The 20,133-nt window shown below is 39.8% G+C and overlaps 1 protein-coding gene across 3 annotated transcripts in view; it reads right to left on the bottom strand.

Annotated features, from left to right (window-relative positions):
• Positions 1–20,133, bottom strand: part of LOC140190673 (D-amino-acid oxidase-like) — a 101,448-nt gene that overhangs the window by 7,694 nt on the left and 73,621 nt on the right. For all 3 annotated transcript variants that reach the window (XM_072247442.1, XM_072247441.1, XM_072247440.1), the window contains 6 exons: positions 19,872–19,937; positions 19,177–19,231; positions 18,921–19,022; positions 10,696–10,778; positions 1,950–2,067; positions 1,732–1,830 (listed from right to left, as the gene is read on the bottom strand). In XM_072247442.1, the coding sequence (XP_072103543.1) occupies positions 1,732–1,830; positions 1,950–2,067; positions 10,696–10,778; positions 18,921–19,022; positions 19,177–19,231; positions 19,872–19,937 (523 nt within the window). The remainder of the gene's footprint in view (positions 1–1,731; positions 1,831–1,949; positions 2,068–10,695; positions 10,779–18,920; positions 19,023–19,176; positions 19,232–19,871; positions 19,938–20,133) is intronic.

Here is a 20,133-nt window from a genome sequence, read left to right as displayed (position 1 = left end):
GTGCTTATCCTCATTGCCTAGTTATCACTATGCTGTTTAAGAACTTTTACTGTGTACAAGTTGGCTGCTTCCTTGCACATAAAACTACAGTTCAGAAGTAACTGACTAGCTATAAATTGTCCTGGGGCATCTTGAGAAATGGAAAGACGCAATAATAATTAAAGTTATTTCCTTTCACTTTAATACCAAGACCGAAATGCTAAAGAAAACTTAAAATGGGTAATTTAGAAATCCAGTAATAATGGACTTAATTTAGGCTTTCTAGCGGTTAAAACGTAAGTAATCCAGACCATGAAACATCATTTGAATTTAAGCAAATTAAAGAAAAATTTAAAAAAAAACTCAAATACATCTTCAGGTAGTCAATGGGGGAAAATTATTAATTTTATGTAATTTTCATTCCCTCATTTTATATCCATCACTTAAAAAGATTATGGTGTATTCTAGTTAATTGGGCCATTGATTCATCGAGACAGCCACTTATTTGGGACAACTCAAAGAACAAAAGCTAATCAAGAAAATAGGCGGTATTCCCTTCGTTTATTTGGGACACTGTGCCACTTAATTGGGACAGGAGACTGTTGCGGAATAGTTTCTAACTAGTATCAGTCATGTGGCCATTAAACACTACCCAGTGCTTAGAGCCAACAGTTTTTAACTAGCATCAGTTGTATGTGTTTGTGTTCAAAAAGCAGTATTTTTGTCACTGATAGTTGGTAAGAAATAAGCAGTGAGACAATTCTGAACTGTTTTGCTATTTGCAGTTTTAAGCTTTGAGGCTTGGAGATATCAGAAATGTCTAGGAGTGAAAATGGAACAATTTCACTACTTCAACAAGTTAGGAACTATGAAAAATTTGAAGGCATTGACAATTATCTTGATGAAGATTTGTAGGATGAAACTGTTGAAGGCATTATATGAAGGCAGTCCATTATCTACACTGATTTTGTTCATTTATAAAAGAACAAGGCAGCACTGACTAGATGAATTCCTCTGAAGATAACTATTAGTTCAAGTTCAATTTATCAACCACACATGAATACCCATATATACAAGCAAATGAAACAACGTTCCTCTGCTGCCAAGGTGCAAAACACAGTACCAACAGTCATACCCTTAGTTGGGCCTCGAGAGGCCTCTGTGTCAGAGCATGCTGTCATCTTACTGTAAAGTCCAGTAATTAGGAACAAATACACAATTTTATACCACTGTAGTAGTATTGATAGTGTTCTAATTTGTTCTGTTGGCACGTGGCCAAGTGGTTAAGGCGTTCATCTAGTGATCTGAAGGTCGCTAGTTCAAGCCTTGGCTGAGGCAGCATGTGTGTCCTTGACCAAGGCATTTAACCACACATTGCTCTGCAACGACACCAGTGCCAAGCTGTATGGGTCCTAATGCCTTGGACGACATCGGTGGCGTGGAGAGGGCAGACTTGTAGCATGGGCACCTGCTGGTCTTCCATACAACCTTGCACAGGCCTGCGCCCTGGAAACTTTCCAAGGTGCAAATCCATGGTCTCATGAGACTAACGGATGCCTATATATAATTTGTTCTGTATCTCATCTAAATACATAATTTGTTACTCAGTTAAAAGGTAGTTTGCCTTTTTTATATCTTTTAAACTATTTCCATGAAACTTTAGTTAATTCGGGCAGTGGACCAAAATGTACTGGTCCCAGTATGTCTTTATTAACCGGAATCCTCTGTATTATTTTTGCTTTGATATCATACCTCAAATTTCTTTGGTCCTGAATTGAACGTCTGTCGTTCTAAGCGGACCCTGCTACGGACAGGTCGAAGTCCAGTCCAATCTTCCACTATTCTGGCATTCTGTAAGATGTATAATAGTTAATGAAAAAACAAATTACTTCCATAATGCAACATGTACTGCTTACTAATTTGTATGGTGATTTTTTCTCATAAAATGGTGTAAAATCCTTATAAACAACCTTCAGGCTAGGTACAAGTTTGCAGCCACCTTCCCACACTTTCTTGTGGTCTTCAGGGTTGTTCTCCTCATTCCAGTTCCCAAGTTGGAAGATTCCTCCCATGGTTACGAGTTTGCTTCTAAAATGGAAGTGCAGTAACAACAGTGATATATTATTTAGATTGAAGCTGACATAAAGCTTTGCTGAACTTTCTCTTCAATCACTAACAATATAGAGTATACTCCGGTTAGTTGGGCCTTCGGTTAATCGAGGCAGCCATTTATTTGGGACAACTCTAAAAAAACAAAAAATTGAGAAAATTTGGAACACTACGCCGCTTATTGGGGAAGGGGACTGTTGTGTAACAGTTCCTAACTAGCGTCAGTCGAGTGCACTTGCTTGGCCATTAGACACAACACCATGCCTAGTGCAATCAGATTTTAAGCAGCTTCAGTTGCGTGTGCTTCTGCTAAGAAAGCAGTGATTTTTGACACTCATAGTTGTCGAGAAATAAGACAATTCAGAACTGTTTTGCTCACTGAGGTTTCAACATTCAGGCTTGAAGATGACAGAAACGGTCAGAAGTGCAAATGAAATGATTTCACTACTTAAAGCTAAGAACAACAAGTAGTCTGAAGCTATCAACAATAACCTTGAATAATACAATGAAAATATATATTTGGCGGATGCAATCGTTGATAACACTTTATGAAGGAGGTCCATTATCTACGTGATGTGTCTGTGTTGGTTTTGCTCATTTAGTCATCGATAACTACTAGGAACTAATACACAGTTGTATAGTACTGTAGAGGTATTGGTAGTGTTCTAACTTGTTCCCCATTTCATTTAAATAGATAGATTGCTACTCAGTTAAATGGGAGTTTTCCTTTTTTTCTATATACCTTTTAACTATTTCTATGAAATTCTGGCTAATTTGGGCAGCTGCTTAACTGGGCCAAAATGTACTGGTCATGATGTATCCAAATTAACCAGAATCCACAGTACTTGGCCAAATAACTTGAATGCCAAGGAATCTTTGTTACTTATTTGTTTGTGGGCTGGCAGGCTGCTTAGTTATTAAGTGGCCAGTAAATTAGACCTTCCTTCATCACCTTTGCATTTATACGATTCCATTTTAGAGGAAACTAGACAGCGGGATGACCCGTTGGGGCATCCTTTGAGAGAAGGGTAGTGCAGTCTGATGTGACCAGAACGGACATTAAATTTTCCTGAATGCTATTGGTATCGCTTTGCTTTGGAAAATGAAGTAGAAAACCTCAGTTTATTAAAGAAGAACGCGTAGCAAAGCAAATATAGCTCCTCCTCGTTTAATGAAGGACACTTTTGTTGGCATCATTTCTGGTTTATCTGCTACCCTTGTACCTCTCGTTGTCATTCTGGAGATGTGCAGGCCTTTCATCCCCCATCTCTTCATCTCTTCTGCTGTTTGTTCTTTGTCTCTAATCCTGGAAACGGGCACTTCTCAGCTCCTTTGTCTCTTCTTCTCTCCTCCTTCTGTGCCTGTTTTTGTCATTCTGGAGACGTGCAGCTCTTTCACACCTCCCCCCCCCCAATCTCTTCAGCTCTTCTGCTGTTTGTTGTTTGTCTCTGATCCTGGAGACGAGCATGCCTCTCCTCCTCTCATCTTTTTTTGTCCTGACTCTTTGATCCTGGAGTCGTGCGGCCCTGGCCTCTCCTTGCCACTTCCCGACGACATTTGGCGTCATCTCTTGACCATAATGTCCCCCTTCCCTTTCCACGCGGCATAATTAGGCTGACCTTTTTTTTTTTTTTTAACTCCAATGCTGGATAGAAGATACGAAGCACTAACACCAAAGGATGCTGATTATTCTTGATGATGTGGTTGGCGCTCTCCTAAATGGACATCATATAGTCACCGCTGTCCTTTGACTGCAGCAAAGGGTTTTATGGGTGTCTCAAAGTACGTCATTACAATAAGATTTAATTATCTCTTATTGATGGGTCAGTTAGATCTGTCCCAATCCTGCACATGCTGATGGTGATTAGCAGAATAGGACCCCTCGAAATAGAGCTGCCCTGCCCTTTTGCTCCGGTAGGTGTCACTGCTGAGGTTGGCTGTGCACATGCGTCGGGCTGTCGCATCCCGATTTCCATGATGGCCGATCGGGTCTCGGGTGAAAGCCAGCCTGTTGATTTTTGGCGAATGAGCAATTTTATATGAATATACAACCCTGAACTTTGCCTGCATTCTGTAAGTTAGCGCATTTTAATTCAATTTAGCCAAAAAAAATGGTGCTGTAATGCACCGTTTGCGCTAATTGGAGGTCACAAACAGACAGAGCGTGAGAGTTTTAGCAGTATATAGATATCACATCTCTTTAACTGTGCCGTCTTCACTCTGATCCTTTTGCTGGCAGAGAGCTCATTACAAGAGGAACCACGAAAGCAAATATTGTATGTCTTACTCGCTCAGCATGAAAATGCATGATGCGGACTTCTGGGTCATCAAAGGAATGGCGGCGTAAGGAAAAGGTCTCTCGACAAAAAAGAAGGTAAACTGCCCCATAATCAAATTTAGACAAATACTTAATATTGCATAACTATATTAATAAAAGGGGCAAGGATGATGTCTAAGAACAAGATTAAAAAGTCCGCTCCGAAGGCTGATAAACATAAAGAGACGCAGCAAGGCGACGGGCCTAGCTCCCCCACACAAGCCAGGACGGAGATAATGAGGGGGAATCAGTGACTCTGTCCTTGATTCTCGGAGAGATTCGTGAGTTCCGACAAGATAACAGCAAACAGCTGGAAGATATTAAAGGAGAAATAGTAAAAACTAACTCGCGGATAGATGAAGCCGAAGCGAGGATTGTTGGAATTGAAGAGAAGCTACAAAACGCAGAGGAGGTGATAGCAGAAATGCTGAAGCTGCAAGACCAGCTCCAGTGGAAACTAATAGATCAAGAAGGCCGCTCGAGAAGGGAAAATGTGAGGATTTACGGAGTTCCCGAAGGAACTGAAGGTAAACCCGGATTGATGATTCCCTTCGTGGAGAAGCTACTTAGAGAGAAACTTGATATACCGGCCGCAAAAGACCTACAGATAGAAAGAGCTCACCGCGCGTTGGCACCACAGCCTCCAGCAGGCGCCCAGCCCAGATCGATTCTGGTCAGATTTCTCAGTTACAGAACGAAGGAAGAGGTGCTTAAAAGGGCATGGCAAAAGAAAGGTTTCATGTGGAACAACTGTAAAATCAGTTTAGACCACGACTACGCACCGGGGATTCTTGCCAGACGGAAGGAATATATGGAAACATGGAGAGTCCTGAAGGAAAACAACATCAAATTCCAGACCCTGTATCCAGCTCGGCTGAGAGTCTTTTACGACGAAGAGACAAAAACTTATGCTACGGTGGAGGAGGCAACGTTGGACCTGGCGGACCGGGGACTACCTATTAAAGTTATCACCCAACCGGAGTCGCTACTGGAGAGGATTCGGCAGAAGTCGTGGCAGTTAGTGGGGTGAGGTCGCTCCACACGAACCAGAGTGTCAAACTACAAGGAAAAGCTGCAAATATTCAGACGCGAATGTACAGAGAACACAGATTAATTAAGAGAAATGACTGAAAAGAGTAAATCGGACTTAAAGGTAAAATGAAAACTGGTAACTGAAAATAAACTAGGCGGAATAACTTGAATGATAGCAATATGGTCGAGACATAAATAGGAGAAAATTCTCTATGATTATTCAAACTGCTGAGGGCCCTCTAACACAGGGTGAAGATAGAGGTTATCCCTCTGAACTGAGGCGGGTCGGTGCTCAGGCCTCACTGTGGGAAGTCGGGAAAAATCTTCAAATGTTGCACGTTCAAAAATGTCTAGGGTGTGGTTATATGTCTTGGTTTACTGTTGAGAAGGGATTGCTTACTGTTTGGTTAGAAAAGGAGAGTGTTTTTTTTCTACTAGAGAAAAATGCAAACTGAATTGGTAAAAATAATTTCCTATAATGTTAATGGGGTTTTGAATCCAATTAAAAGAAATAAGATTATGTCTAAATTGAAAAAAGAGAGGGCACAAATAGCTTTCCTCCAGGAAACACATATCAGCCAATCTGAACATGGAAAATTAAAACGAATGGGCTTTAAGCATGTATTTTATTCATCATATAAATTGAGTCACAAAAGAGGGGTAGCTACTTTAATATCAAGTACTCTTAATTATGAAGATATTTCAGAGACTAGAGACAAAGAAGGACGGTTCGTAAAAATCACAGGAAGAATAGAAGGTACAGAAATAACATTGCTGAATGTTTATGCTCCTCCAGGTTGTGAATGGTCATTTTATAGACATATTTTTGACCTAATGGTCAGTTCTCAAGGGGTAGTAATTTGTGGAGGGGATTTTAATATTAGATTAAATCCTATATTAGATTCTTCAAGAATAGTTACTCAGAATAAACCTCTGACTCGGAAAGTGGATTCATTGATGGAGGAGTTGGGAATTATAGATGTCTGGAGGGAATTACACCCTACTAGTAAAGATTATACATATTACTCTTTCCCTCATTCAGCCTATTCAAGGATAGACTATTTCTTTATCTTTAATACAGATAGACTCAGGATAAAAAACTGTAATATTGCAACAATTGATCTGTCGGATCATAGCCCAGTCTCTATGTCTCTAATCCTGTAAAGGAAAATGAGGAAAACGCTATGGAGGCTAAACTCACATATACTCAATAACCCGAAAGTAATGGAGAGATTAAGGGGAGAAATCAAAGAATATCTAGACCTTAATGACACGGGAGAAACATCACCAGTGATTTTATGGGATACATTGAAAGCTGTACTGAGAGGGAAAATTATTTCCATTACCACTCACATGAAAAAAATCAATGCACAAAAATTAGCAGACCTTCAAGGAAAATTAAAACAACTTTAAGTTGTAGATAGCAACAAAAGTAATTCAAATGGAAAACAGGAAATTAGGAAATTGCAAAGTGAAATTGACGATATTTATACGTTGGAAACTCAAAGAAATTTTCTTTACCTGAGACAAAAGAATTATGAAGTAGGAGGTAAATCAGCTAGATTATTAACATATAAATTACGAAAACAACAAGCAGACAATACAATTCATAAAATAAAGAATCCAAAGACAAAGCTTGTGGAGAGTACAATAGGGAAAATTCAAGAGAGTTTTGAAACATATTATCAAGAGCTGTACTCCCAACCCCGGGCCCCCAATGAGCCCTATATAGACAGTGTATTGAATTTTTTAGATCTACTTAAACTTACAGATTTACAAAATGAAAGTTTATTAGAACCAGTAACTGTCAAAGAACTGAACGTGGCCATCTCTAGGTTAAAGGCTGGAAAGATGGGTTTACCTCAGAGTGGTACAAGTCCCTGAAGACACAGTTAGCCCCATTACTACTTAACACCTTTAATTGGATCTTGCAGAGAGGAGAAACTCCACCTTCCTGGAGAGAAGCGATTATTTCAGTTATTCCTAAAGAGGGTAAAGATAAACTAGAATGTGGCAATTATCGGCCAATTAGTTTTCTTAATTTAGATTACAAACTATTTACATCTATATTAGCGCGCAGATTGGAAAAGCTTTTACCTGGCCTAATCCACTTAGACCAGACTGGATTTATTCAACAAAGACAAACACAGGACAACATAAGGAGAACTCTGCACATATTAGAATAGGTTAATAAGAACGAGACAGAGACAATGGTAGTAGGATTGGACGCTGAGAAAGCTTTTGATTCGGTTAGTTGGGCATTCCTATACAGAGTGTTAGGAAGATTCGGCTTTCAAGAAAAGTTTATTAAAGTAATTCAGACTCTATATGACAGCCCTACAGCCCGAATTAAGATAAATGGGGACCTCTCTGGCTCCTTCATCTTAGAGAGAGGCACTAGACAGGGATGCCCAATTTCTCCTCTCCTTTTTGCGCTATATATTGAACCGCTTGCCCAACTAATAAGACAGAGCGAAATCGTAAAAGGTATCAAGGTGGCAGGGATTGAACAGAAAGTGGCGTTATTCGCAGATGATGTTTTGGTCTATCTGAGTGAACCAGCAAAATCATTTATAGGATTGTTTACACTGTTGGATGACTTTGGGAAAATATCAGGTTATAAAATAAATGTAAAGAAGACGCAGGTTATGTCCCTAAATTATACACCATCCAAAAAATTGCAGGATACATATGATCTTAAGTGGGAAGCTAAGTCATTAAAATATTTAGGAATAACCCTGCCGAAGGATCTTTCAACACTGTCACAGGTAAGTTATGGGCCATTAACCTCAGAGATAAAAGCAGATATGCATAGATGGAATCTTATCCCCTTTTAAGTTTAAATTCAAGGATAAATACTATAAAAATGAATATTCTTCCTCGGTTATTGTATCTTTTCCGTACTTTACCGGTGGAGGTGGATGATAATCAATTCAGGGAATGGGACAAATGGATTTCCCGCTTCATTTGGCAAGGAAAGAAACCTAGAATTCGATATAACACCTTACAGTTAGGGAAGGAAGGAGGAGGTATGGTTCTTCCTTGCCTGAGAAATTATTTTTATGCCTCACAGATAACCCCTCTGTTATACTGGTGTAATAGGGAATATAAGGCTAGATGGAAGGAAATAGAATTTGGATTAGTTGACAGTTTTCCTCTTCAGGCCTCAATAGCTGACAAAGGATTGATGGCCCAGTTGGAAAAATTTAAAAACACTTGGATAAATCTTACATTAAAAGTATGGCAGAAGGTGGTTAATTCATGTGGAATTAATAACATGTTAAAACTCTTTAGATGGTGTGCATATGATACCGAATTCCTTCCCAACAGAGGAGATAAAAGATGTGAGCTATGGATAAAGAAAGGTCTTACAACCTACCTCTCATTTATAGATAAAAGAGTATTACAAAGTTTCCAAATCCTGCAGGACAAACATGGCCTAGAACATAATGACTTTTTTAGGTACCTTCAAGTACGAAACTATGTTAACCAGAGTTGTAGATATACAGACCTATCAACAGTAGAATTAGAATTTTTCAAGATTCTGAATTCGGCTTGCAGTTCAATACCTAGTAAATCAGTTTCTCGATTATATAATGCACTCTCCCATACTAAAAATGTAAATACACTGTATATTAAAGGAAGTGGGAGAAAGAAGCGGGGTTGGTACTTTCAGAGGAGGCTTGGGGGAAAATCTGCAGCTTTCAATGGTCCTCGACTAATTCTTTGACTTGGAGAGAACATTGTTGGAAAAACATTATAAGATACTTCAAGACCCCATATCAGGAAAAATATAAAGATACAAATGTGATGTGTTGGAGAAGGTGCGGCTCCAAGGAGGCAAATCATTTTCATATTTTTTGGGATTGCCCTAAATTAAGTCTATTTTGGGAAGGTATTCATAGAACATTAGTTAAGGTACTTAGGTCCCAGATACCTCTGAACTTTGAGACGCTCTATTTGGGGCATGTATTGTTTCTTGAACAGAAGGAAGATATAAAGTTGCTGCAGGCCCTCTTAGCGGCAAGTAAGAAATCAATCACTAGAAAATGGCTAAATCCAATACCACCTACATTAGAAGATTGGTACGAAATTATCTTGGAAATATTTAAAATGGAAAAGTTGACTTACTCCCTGAGAACTCAAAAAGAAAAATTTTATCAAATCTGGAATAAATGGATTGAATATATAATCCCAATGCGAGCAGACTTTAGATGACTCTCCTAATGATTTATACTGCTCTTCTCATCAACACAGTAATATTGCAAACGTAAGCACCCCTAGTCTAAATGTTTGTTTTTTTTTGTTTTCTTTTGGAAAATAGAGAATTAACACAAGTAAAGGGAAAGATTTGGGAAAGGGATAAAAAAATGAAAAAATTAAGTAAATAAGTACATAGGGATTGGATAATTATGTCTGCGGGCAGGAGCAAGCATGAACAAATTAGGATATAAACACCTACAATGGTTGATACATAGGCTTATATACAACATTTTGGACCAGTGGAAATGGTCCAGAAGGGTTATATGAAAACTATAATTACCATTTTTCTTAACAACTAATTCCATTACTTAGCCTAATAGGTTAGATTTACCACAGTACATAATTATCTATTTAAATGTTTATTTTCCTTTTATATCATCTCAATGTGTACTTAAAAATGTATAAATAATTCTAGTTTTATACATATAAAAAAATGGAAAAGGTTATATGTGTGAAAAAAGTACATGGTATTTGTGAATTCCTTATCCGAATAAAAATAAAATTAAAAAAAAAAGAAGAAGAAAATGCATGATGCAAACGACTGACAAATCCCAACAGGCAATGATTGAGTGGGAGAGGAAGAGGGATCTTTAGCTGCTTTTGGCAAATTTCAAAGCAAAAAACTTCATTCTGCAAACTCATGTATATCTGTGAAGAAATTGGTGCAACATAAAAAATGGGGAGTAAAAATAAATGATTTTGCCCTACGGAACCAACTAGTATATTTGTAAATATATTAGTTAGTGAATAAATTTTCCAATCACTGCATACTTTCTTAAAAAAAAACAAGAAAGCAGTAGAGGTGAGTACAGCAGTAGAAAGAGAGAGGATTATAAAGTTAGTGCAGCCTCAGAGAGGAAAAAATACACAGATCTAAACAACTTAAGGCTCAAGAATAACTGGAAGACATTTTTATGTTGTGCATTCATATCACAGAGCTTCACCATGGTTGTCTTTATAGCATTAAACCGGTTAAGTGCTTTTATCATTCTTACCCTGGTAAAATATATGGCGTGGAATAAATCTCAGCTTTGATATCATGTGAAAGAATAAAGTGCTTCATCCATGGTGCGTGAACCTGATAAAAGAAAAACTTCCACAGGTGAGAAATAACTCCTAAATTAAGTAACTCCATTTATAGTAACATTGGCAAACTTTAGAAACAGCAGCTCACTGGCACCAGTAGTCACAGCTCCAGCAACCCAGATTCAAGTCTGACCTGCACTACTGTCTGTGTGGAGTTTGCATGCTCTCTCTGTCACCGTACGAGTTTCATCAAGATGCTCCTATGCTTAATTAACTAATCTGAATTGCTCCTAATGTATAGGAAAGTAGTAGAACACGAGGAAGGTGGTGGAGTCGGTGGGAAAGTGAGGAGAATAGTTGAATTAGGGTGGAATTAATGTAGAAATGAGTGCTTGCTGCTTGGCATAGATTCATGACCAAAGGACCTGTTTTTATCCTGTATCTCTATGACTTTATGACAAGTTTATCAGGTAGTGCACCATTAATTATTTTAGCTGTGGGCCTGCCTTTTTAAAAACCAGTAAAGGATAAAACACAAGCATTGCATGCTAGGTTATTTTAACACAAAGAGAGGGCCTTTCTTTTGAATTTGAAAGCATGAAGTGGGCAAAACAGTCAAGCCTGAGCCTGGAAAGAGGTCTGTGGCAACTCGTGCCATGGAATGGAAGGAGGTTGGAGGACAGGTAATGAAGTACTGCCCGCAAACAACCCCTCTCACTTCCATCAACAAACTCCAGCTTGACAGTTACAGGAGTATGGAGACACAAAAGACCGCAGATGCAACAAAAAAAGAGAGGGCGCAGAACAGAGTAAGTAACAAGATGCCGGATGAACTCAACAAGTCAAGCATTAAGTTGGCTATCTCTCCTCTGTATTTCAGTCCAGACAAATGGTCTCAAGCCAAATTCTCAATTCCTTAGATGCTACTTGACCTGTAGAGTTACTCTAGCATCTTTTTCTCTTAGTTATAGGATTATGTTGGCCCAAATAACAGATAAATGAATGTGCTAAAGGCACCCGCCTGAACAAGGGTCTAGGCATCAGGCAACAATTACCTTAAGCTGGCTTCCTCTAAAAAAAACATGCCACTGTAGAGCAAACAGGACTATTATGAAATGATTGGATTAACATGCCCAAAACAAATGCACAACCATATGAAGTAATTTATCCTAGCAATACTGGAAAATATTTTTGTGTTAAGAATAATGTTATCATATGCACATTCAGTGTGAAAAATGGGTCTTTCATGAAAGGATTAATTCTGACAGGACACACCTAACCAAATTTCCAAAGCAGGATTATTTGTCTCAGAAATGATTATAACTGGACAATGCTATAAGAAGGGAAAGACAGTTACTAGAGGGAAATCATTTTTTAGAAAGATAGCACTGAAAGGAACAGTAAAATGTACAAACCCCATTTCCAGAAAAGTTGGGATATTTTCCAAAATGCAATAAAAACAAAAATCTGTGCTATGTTAATTCACGTGAACCTTTATTTAACTGACAAAAATGCAAAGAAAAGATTTTCAATAGTTTTACTGGCCAACTTAATTGTATTTTGTAAATATACACAAATTTAGAATTTGATGGTTGCAACACACTCAACAAAAGTTGGGACAGAGCTAAAATAAGATTGGAAAGTGCACACAATATTCAAGTAACACTGGTTTGGAAAATTGCACATTAAGCAGGCTAATTGGTAGCAGGTGAGGTATCATGACTGGGTATAAAAGTAGCGTCCATCAAAGGCTCAGTCTTTGCAAGCAAGGATGGGTCGTGGCTCATCCCTTTGTGCCAAAATTCGTGAGAGAATTGTTAGTCAGTTCAAAAGGAACATTTCTCAACGCAAGATCAGGAGTACTTTGGAAAACCACCACTGAACACAGTCCGTCGCTGCATCCAGAAATGCAACTTGAAACTGTATTACGCAAGGAGGAAGCCATACATCAACTCTATGCAGAAACGCTGGCAAGTTCTCTGGGCCCAAGCTCATCTCGGATGGACCGAAAGACTGTGGAACTGTGTGCTGTGGTCAGATGAGTCCACATTTCAGTTAGTTTTCAGAAAAAACGGGCGTCGAGTTCTCCGTGCCAAAGATGAAAACGACTATCCAGATTGTTATCAGCGAAAGGTGCAAAAGCCAGCATCTGTGATGGTATGGGGGTGCATCAGTGCCCATGGCATGGGTCAGTTGCATGTATGTGAAGGTACCATTGACTCTGAGGCATATATTAGGATTTTAGAGAGACATATGTTGCCATCAAGGCAACGTCTCTTCCCAGGACGTCCATGCTTATTTCAGCAGGACAATGCCAGACCACATTCTGCACGGGCTGCAACAGCGTGGCTTTGTACACACAGAGTGCATGTGCTTGACTGGCCTGCTGCCAGTCCAGATCTATCTCCTATTGAAAATGTATGGCGCATCATGAAGAGGAGAATCAGACAACGGAGACCACGGACTGTTGAGCAGCTGAAGTCTTATATCAAGCAAGAATGGACAAAATTTCCAATTGCAAATCTACTACAATTAGTATCCTCAGTTCCAAAACGATTAAAAAGTGTTATTAAAAGGAATGGTGATGTAACACAATGGTAAACATGCCTCTATCCCAACTTTTGTTGAGTGTGTTGCAGGCATCAAATTCTAAATTTGTGTATGTTTACAAAATACAAGTTGGTCAGTAAAACTATTGAAAATCTTTTCTTTGTACTTTTGTCAGTTAAATAAAGGTTCACGTGAATTAACATATCACAGATTTTTGTTTTTATTGCATTTTGGAAAATATCCCAACTTTTCTGGAAATGGGGCTTGTAATTTGTGAACTTTGAAATGACCATGAAATGGAAATAGTCCATGAGCAGTGATAATGTTAAATGTTAACTTTGTATATTTTTAAATGGTAGCAAAATAGTAATCCCTAGATTAAAGGGTCATTTTCTGGGTGATCAAATAGAATGTTTGGTGGGACACAAAGACCAATGCTAGAATCTCAACTTTTTAGAATTTATATTAATGATTTGGACAAAGGCAACAGATTAGATAATAGTGCAAATAATACAAAAATAGGTAGGAAAGTAGGTTACACAGAATACATGAGGAAGCTACAATGTGATATAGAGAGGTTAAGTGAAAGGGCATAAAGATTTTGAAAATGGAGTAGAATGTGAAAAGTTGTGAAATGGTTCACTTTGGATACTGAACTAGATGGCCACTTGTGACAGAAACATAGAAGATAGGTGCAGGAGTAGGCCATTTGGCCCTTCGAGCCTGCACCACCATTCAGTACGATCATGGCTGATCATCCAACTCAGAACCCTGTACCTGCCTTCTCTCCATATCCCCTGATCCCTTTAGCCACAAGGGCCATATCTAACTCCCTCTTAAATATAGCCGATGAACTGGCCTCAACTGTTTCCTGTGGCAGAGAATTCCACTCTGTGTGAAGAAGTTTTTCCTCATCTCGGTCCTAAAAGGCTTCCCCTTTATCCTTAAACTGTGCCCCCTCGTTCTGGACTTCCCCAACATCGGGAACAATCTTCCTGCATCTAGCCTGTCTAATCCCCTTAGAATTTTATACGTTTCAATAATATCCCCCCTCAATCTTCTAAATTCCAGCGAGTATAAGCCTAGTCGATCCAGCCTTTTATCATATGAAAGTCCTGTCATCCCAGGAATCAACCTGGTGAACCTTCTTTGTACTCCCTCTATGGCAAGAATGTCTTTCCTCAGATTAGGCGACCAAAACTGCACACAATACTCCAGGTGTGGTCTCACCAAGGCCTTGTACAACTGCAGTAGAATCTCCCTGCTCCTGTACTCGAATCCTCTTGCTATGAATGCCAACAGACCATTTGCCTTTTTCACCGCCCACTGTACCTGCATGACCACTTTCAATGACTGGTGTACAATGACATCCAGGTCTCGTTGCACCTCCCCTTTTCCTAATCGGCCACCATTCAGATAATAATCTGTTTTCCTGTTCTTGCCACCAAAGTGGATAAGCTCACATTTATCCACATTAAATTGCATCTGCCATGAATTTGCCCACTCACCTAACCTATCCAAGTCACTCTGCATCCTCTTAGCATCCTCCTCACAGCTAACACTGCCGCCCAGCTTCATGTCATCCGCAAACTTGGAGATGCTGCGTTTAATTCCCTCATTTGATTTTCTTCGGTGGTTGAACAGGGCAGGACTGCGCAAGCGCATGTAAGTCGGCCCGTGAGGCAGCAGGAGTATTTAAAAGAGAGCAGTTTGACGGAGCAGGCGATGGAGTAGAGGGAGACAGAGTAGGAAAGCTTTGTCTCGAGAGGCTTCAGCGAGCAGAGGCTGAGGACGAGCTTCACTCAAAGTGAGGTAAGGCTGGGTAAGTTCCTTTAAAAGGCGAACGGTCTGCAGCGGTATTTTATCTGAAGCAAGGAAGGCGGCGAGGCTGTAGCGTATTGGGTAGGTCATGACAGCTGAGATCGGCCCCGTGGTTTGTTCATCCTGCAGCATGTGGGAAATCAGGGATACTTCCAGTGTGTGTGCAGGAAATGTGTCCAGCTGCAGCTTCTGGCAGACCGCATTGAGCAGCTGTGGCTGCGACTGGTTTCATACTGGAGCACCCGCGATGCTGAGAAAGTCGTGGATAGCACGTTCAGTGAGTTGGCCACACCACAGGTAAAGGCTACAAAGGCAGAAAGGGAATGGATGGCCACTAAACAGCGTAGCAGTAGGCAGGTAGCGCAGGAGTCCCCTGGGGTCATCTCCCTCCTAAACAGATATACTGTTTGGGATACCGTTGGGGGAGATGTCTCATCAGGGGAAGGCAGCAGCAGCCGAGTTCCTGGCACCATGGGTGGCTCTGCGGCACAGAAGGGAAGGAAAAGGAGTGGGAGAGCTATAGTGATAGGGGATTCGACTGAAAGGGGAATAGATAGGCATTTCTGCGGCCGCAAATGAGACTCCAGGAGGGTATGTTGCCTCCCTGGTGCAAGGGTCAAGGATGTCTCTGAGCAGCTGCAGGACATTCTGGAGTGGGAGGGTGAACAGCCAGTGGTCATGGTGCACACAGGTACCAACAATATAGGTAAAACACAGGATGAGGTCCTACAAGGTGAATTTAGGGAGTTAGGAGATAAACTAAAAAGTAGGACCACTAAGGTAATAATCTCTGGATTACTACCAGTGCCACGTGCTAGTCAGAGTAGAAATAGGAGGATATATCAGATGAATACATGGCTTGAAAAATGGTGCAAGAGGGAGGGATTCAAATTTCTGGGGCATTGGAACCAGTTCTGGAGGAGGTGGAACCGGTGCAAACAGGATGGTCTGCACCTGGGCTGGACTGGAACCTATGTCCTAGGGGGAGCGTTTGCTACTGTTGTTCAGGAGGATTCAAACAAATGTGGCAGGGGGATGGGAACAAGTGCAGAGAGACAGAGGGGTGTAAAACGAGGGTAGAAACAAAAAGTAGTAAGGTGAAAAGTAAAAGTGGCAGGCAGGCAAATCCAGAGCAAAAATCAAAAAGGGCCACTTTTCAACATAATTGTATAAGGGCTCAGAGTTTTGTAAAAACAAGCCTGAAGGCTTTGTGTGTCAATGCAAGGAGCATTCATAACAAGGTGGATGAATTGAATGTGCAGATAGTTATTAATGAATATGATATAGTTGGGATCACAGAGACATGGCTCCAGGGTGACCAAGGATGGGAGCTCAACAGTCAGGGATATTCAATATTCAGGAGGGATAGACATGAAAGAAAAGGAGGTGGGGTAGCATTGCTGGTTAGAGAGGAGATTAACGCAATAGAAAGGAAGGACATTAGCCTGGAGGATGTGGAATCGATATGGGTAGAGCTGCATAACACTAAGGGGCAGAAAACGCTGGTGGGAGTTGTGTACAGGTCACCTAACAGTAGTAGTGAGGTTGGGGATGACATTAAACAGGAAGTTAGAAATGCGTGCAATAAAGGAACAGCAGTTATAATGGGTGACTTCAATCTACCTATAGATTGGGTGAACCAAATTGGTAAGGGTGCTGAGGAAGAGGATTTCTTGGAATGTATGCAGGATGGTTTTCTGAACCAACATGTCGAGGAACCAACTAGAGAGCAGGCCATTCTAGACTGGGTATTGAGTAATGAGGAAGGGTTAGTTAGCAATCTTGTCGTGTCAGGCCCCTTGGGTAAGAGTGACCATAATATGGTGGAATTCTTCATTAGGATGGAGAGTGACATAGTTAATTCAGAAACAAAAGTTCTGAACTTAAAGAAGGGTAACTTTGAAGGTACGAGATGTGAATTAGCTAAGATAGACTGGCAAATGATACTTAAAGGGTTGACGGTGGATATGCAATGGCAAGCATTTAAAGATCGCATGGATGAACTACAATAATTGTTCATCTCAGTTTGGCAAAAGAATAAACCAGGGAAGGTAGTGCACCCGTGGCTGACAAGGGAAATTAGGGATAGTATCAACTCCAAAGAAGAAACATACAAATTAGCCAGAAAAAGCAGCACACCTGAGGACTGGGAGAAATTCAGAGTCTAGCAGAGGAGGACAAAGGGCTTAATTAGGAAAGGGAAAAAAGATTATGAGAGAAAGCTGGCAGGGAACATAAAAACTGACTGTAAAGGCTTTTATAGATATGTGAAAAGAAAAAGATTGGTTTAAGACAAATGTAGGTCCCTTTCAGTCAGAAATGGGTGAATTGATCATGGGGAACAAGGACATGGCAGACCAACTGAATAACTACTTTGGTTCTGTCTTCACTAAGGAGGACATAAATAATCTTCCGGAAATAGTAGGGGACCGAGGGTCTAGTGAGATAGAGAAACTGAGGGAAATACATGTTAGTAGGGAAGTGGTGTTAGGTAAATTGAAGGGATTAAAGGCAGATAAATTCCCAGGGCCAGATGGTCTGCATCCCAGAGTGCTTAAGGAAGTAGCCCAAGAAATAGTGGATGCATTAGTGATAATTTTTCAAAACTCTTTAGATTCTGGATTAGTTCCTGAGGATTGGAGGGTGGCTGATGTAACCTCGCTTTTTAAAAAAGGAGGGAGAGAGAAACCGGGGAATTATAGACCGGTTAGTCTGACATCGGTGGTGGGGAAAATGCTAGAGTCAGTTATCAAAGATGTGATAACAGCACATTTGGACAGTGGTGAAATCATCAAAGTCAGCATGGACTTGTGAAAGGAAAATCATGTCTGACGGGTCTCAGAATTTTTTGAGGATGTAACTAGTAGAGTGGATAGGGGAGAACCAGTGGATGTGGTATGTGATAGAGTTAGAGATATCTGGTTTTCCAAAGGATAACTTCAAAGAGAGCAATTGCAACAATTATTTATGTAAGTTAAGAAAAGTAATGAATATGAAGGAATTTAGAGAGATTTACCAGTGTCTGCAATGGGCAGGATGATCTATGAGGAAATGTTGTACTGATCAGATATTATCTGCTGGACTTCAGAAGAGCAGGAGTGGGCTTTCTGAAAAGAATCTGAAGGATAGATGTGGAGAAGATAGTTCTCCTTTCAGGAAAAGCTAGTACTAAGTATCACCACTTAAAAATAAGTGGTCACACATTTAAAGGCAAAGATAAGGCAATCTTTCTCCCTCAGAGTTGAATCTTTTTTAATGGAAGGGTTTTTAAATACACACAGTGGGGAGCTGGAAGGTTAATACAGGTCAACATGAACACAGTGTTGAGGTTAAAATAAACCAACAATTATCATATTAAATGCTAGAGCAGATTTGAAGAACTGCGTAGTAGATTCCAGCCCCTAATTTGTATATTTGTATTTCAGAAAACTAAAAAGTTGATTTATTCAGTAATTATTGATCGATCTAATTAACTTAAAAGTATAAAGAGTTATTTACAAGCTCATTTGATAGCATGATTTTACTGAATCATTTGTTGTCTGATTGCCTGTCACAGCAGTGCAAATTGTTATTCCCACTGTTTTTATTATGGGTACTGGGATAATATTGGCAGCTGATATTAAATTATTACAGCAATTTCTAGAACCCCACTATCAATGTTTAATTCTTAACCCCAAATTTACAAACCATATCAAGATTCAAAGAAATAAAATATCTTTTAACCTGATTTGAACTATTGTGAAGAATTCATGAAATGGGAAGGGAAGAATAATTTCCTCTCTTCATACAGTACAAGCAAAAACTATTAATTAAACATGTTCACCTTTAAGATCTGTCCTCGACCAGGCTTCAGCTCTGGGTCTGGCTGCAGCTCTTGAGCTCGGATGCCTGTACAATTCACAATCACATCAAAGGCTGGGGCTAACTGTTTTAGTTAGAAGCATTAAACAAGTGTAAGAATCATACCTTCATATATCAAATCAACAGCACATAGATTAATAGGATAAGTCTAGACAGAAAATCAAAAATTTTAAATTGCCATAAAATTAATTACAATAATGAAAATTAGACAAGGGTACCTCCTGGAAAGAAGTAATTTTCTTTTTAACAAACTGGACCCCCTGTTCCTTTAACCTAAATAAAAGGAAATATATTTGTAAGCTTTATCATCAAAATCTGCAGTATATTTTCATTTGACCTCAATGTGCCACATTAACCTTTAAGAAGAGGAAATAAAATATGTAACACTACTAAACATAACCTGTTAATCTTTTCTTCTTCATGCAAAGCTCCCAAGATGCAAGGGACCCCAAAAACAGAAGCATTATTCAAGATTCAAAGATTCAAAAAACTTTATTGTCATTCTAACTATACATCAGCCCTGCAGGGCAGAATGAGACAGCGTTTCTCAGGGGCAGTGTAATCATAACATAACAAACGCAACACTAAATAATAAACATAACAACAAATAGTAAAACACAACAGCCACATGTCAGTTAAAATCAGTTATAAGTGTCCAGTGCAAGTTAAAAGTGTCCAAAGCAGAGTCAGGTAGAGCAGCTATTTAGCTATTTATGGAGGCACTAGAACCATCAGTGGCCCATGCAGTACCATTGAGCTGTCTCAGGCCCCAGCACTGCTGATTCCAGGCATGGGTTTCCCAATTTCATGTAAAACCTTCATTTAATCTTCATGGTTTGCAAAGATTCTTTGCCTTCCACCCAAAGACGACAAAAACCACAGCATGGATTAAAAATAAAATACCATAGCTTACTTTGCCATCAACCATGGTAGGTAGCTCTTCCCCTCCAACATCAGTGAAGTGTTAAACCAACCGTAGCTGAAAAACAGAGAATGTCTGATGAAAAGCTGATCTGTTGTGATGGTTGGAGGATCATATCATTAACAAATGGGGAGTAGGCTGAGGAGCAATGTCAAACGACGCTTACCGCGAAGAGGGCCACAACCTTATTGTAAGACAAGCATTGCGTGTCTCACTGACCCGGAGAGCAATGCTGGCCTGGAGTCAAGGCCTT

Source organism: Mobula birostris, chromosome 31 (genome assembly GCF_030028105.1).
Source record: "Mobula birostris isolate sMobBir1 chromosome 31, sMobBir1.hap1, whole genome shotgun sequence".
Lineage (NCBI taxonomy): Eukaryota > Metazoa > Chordata > Chondrichthyes > Myliobatiformes > Myliobatidae > Mobula > Mobula birostris.
This window is presented reverse-complemented; position numbering and strand designations above follow the sequence as displayed.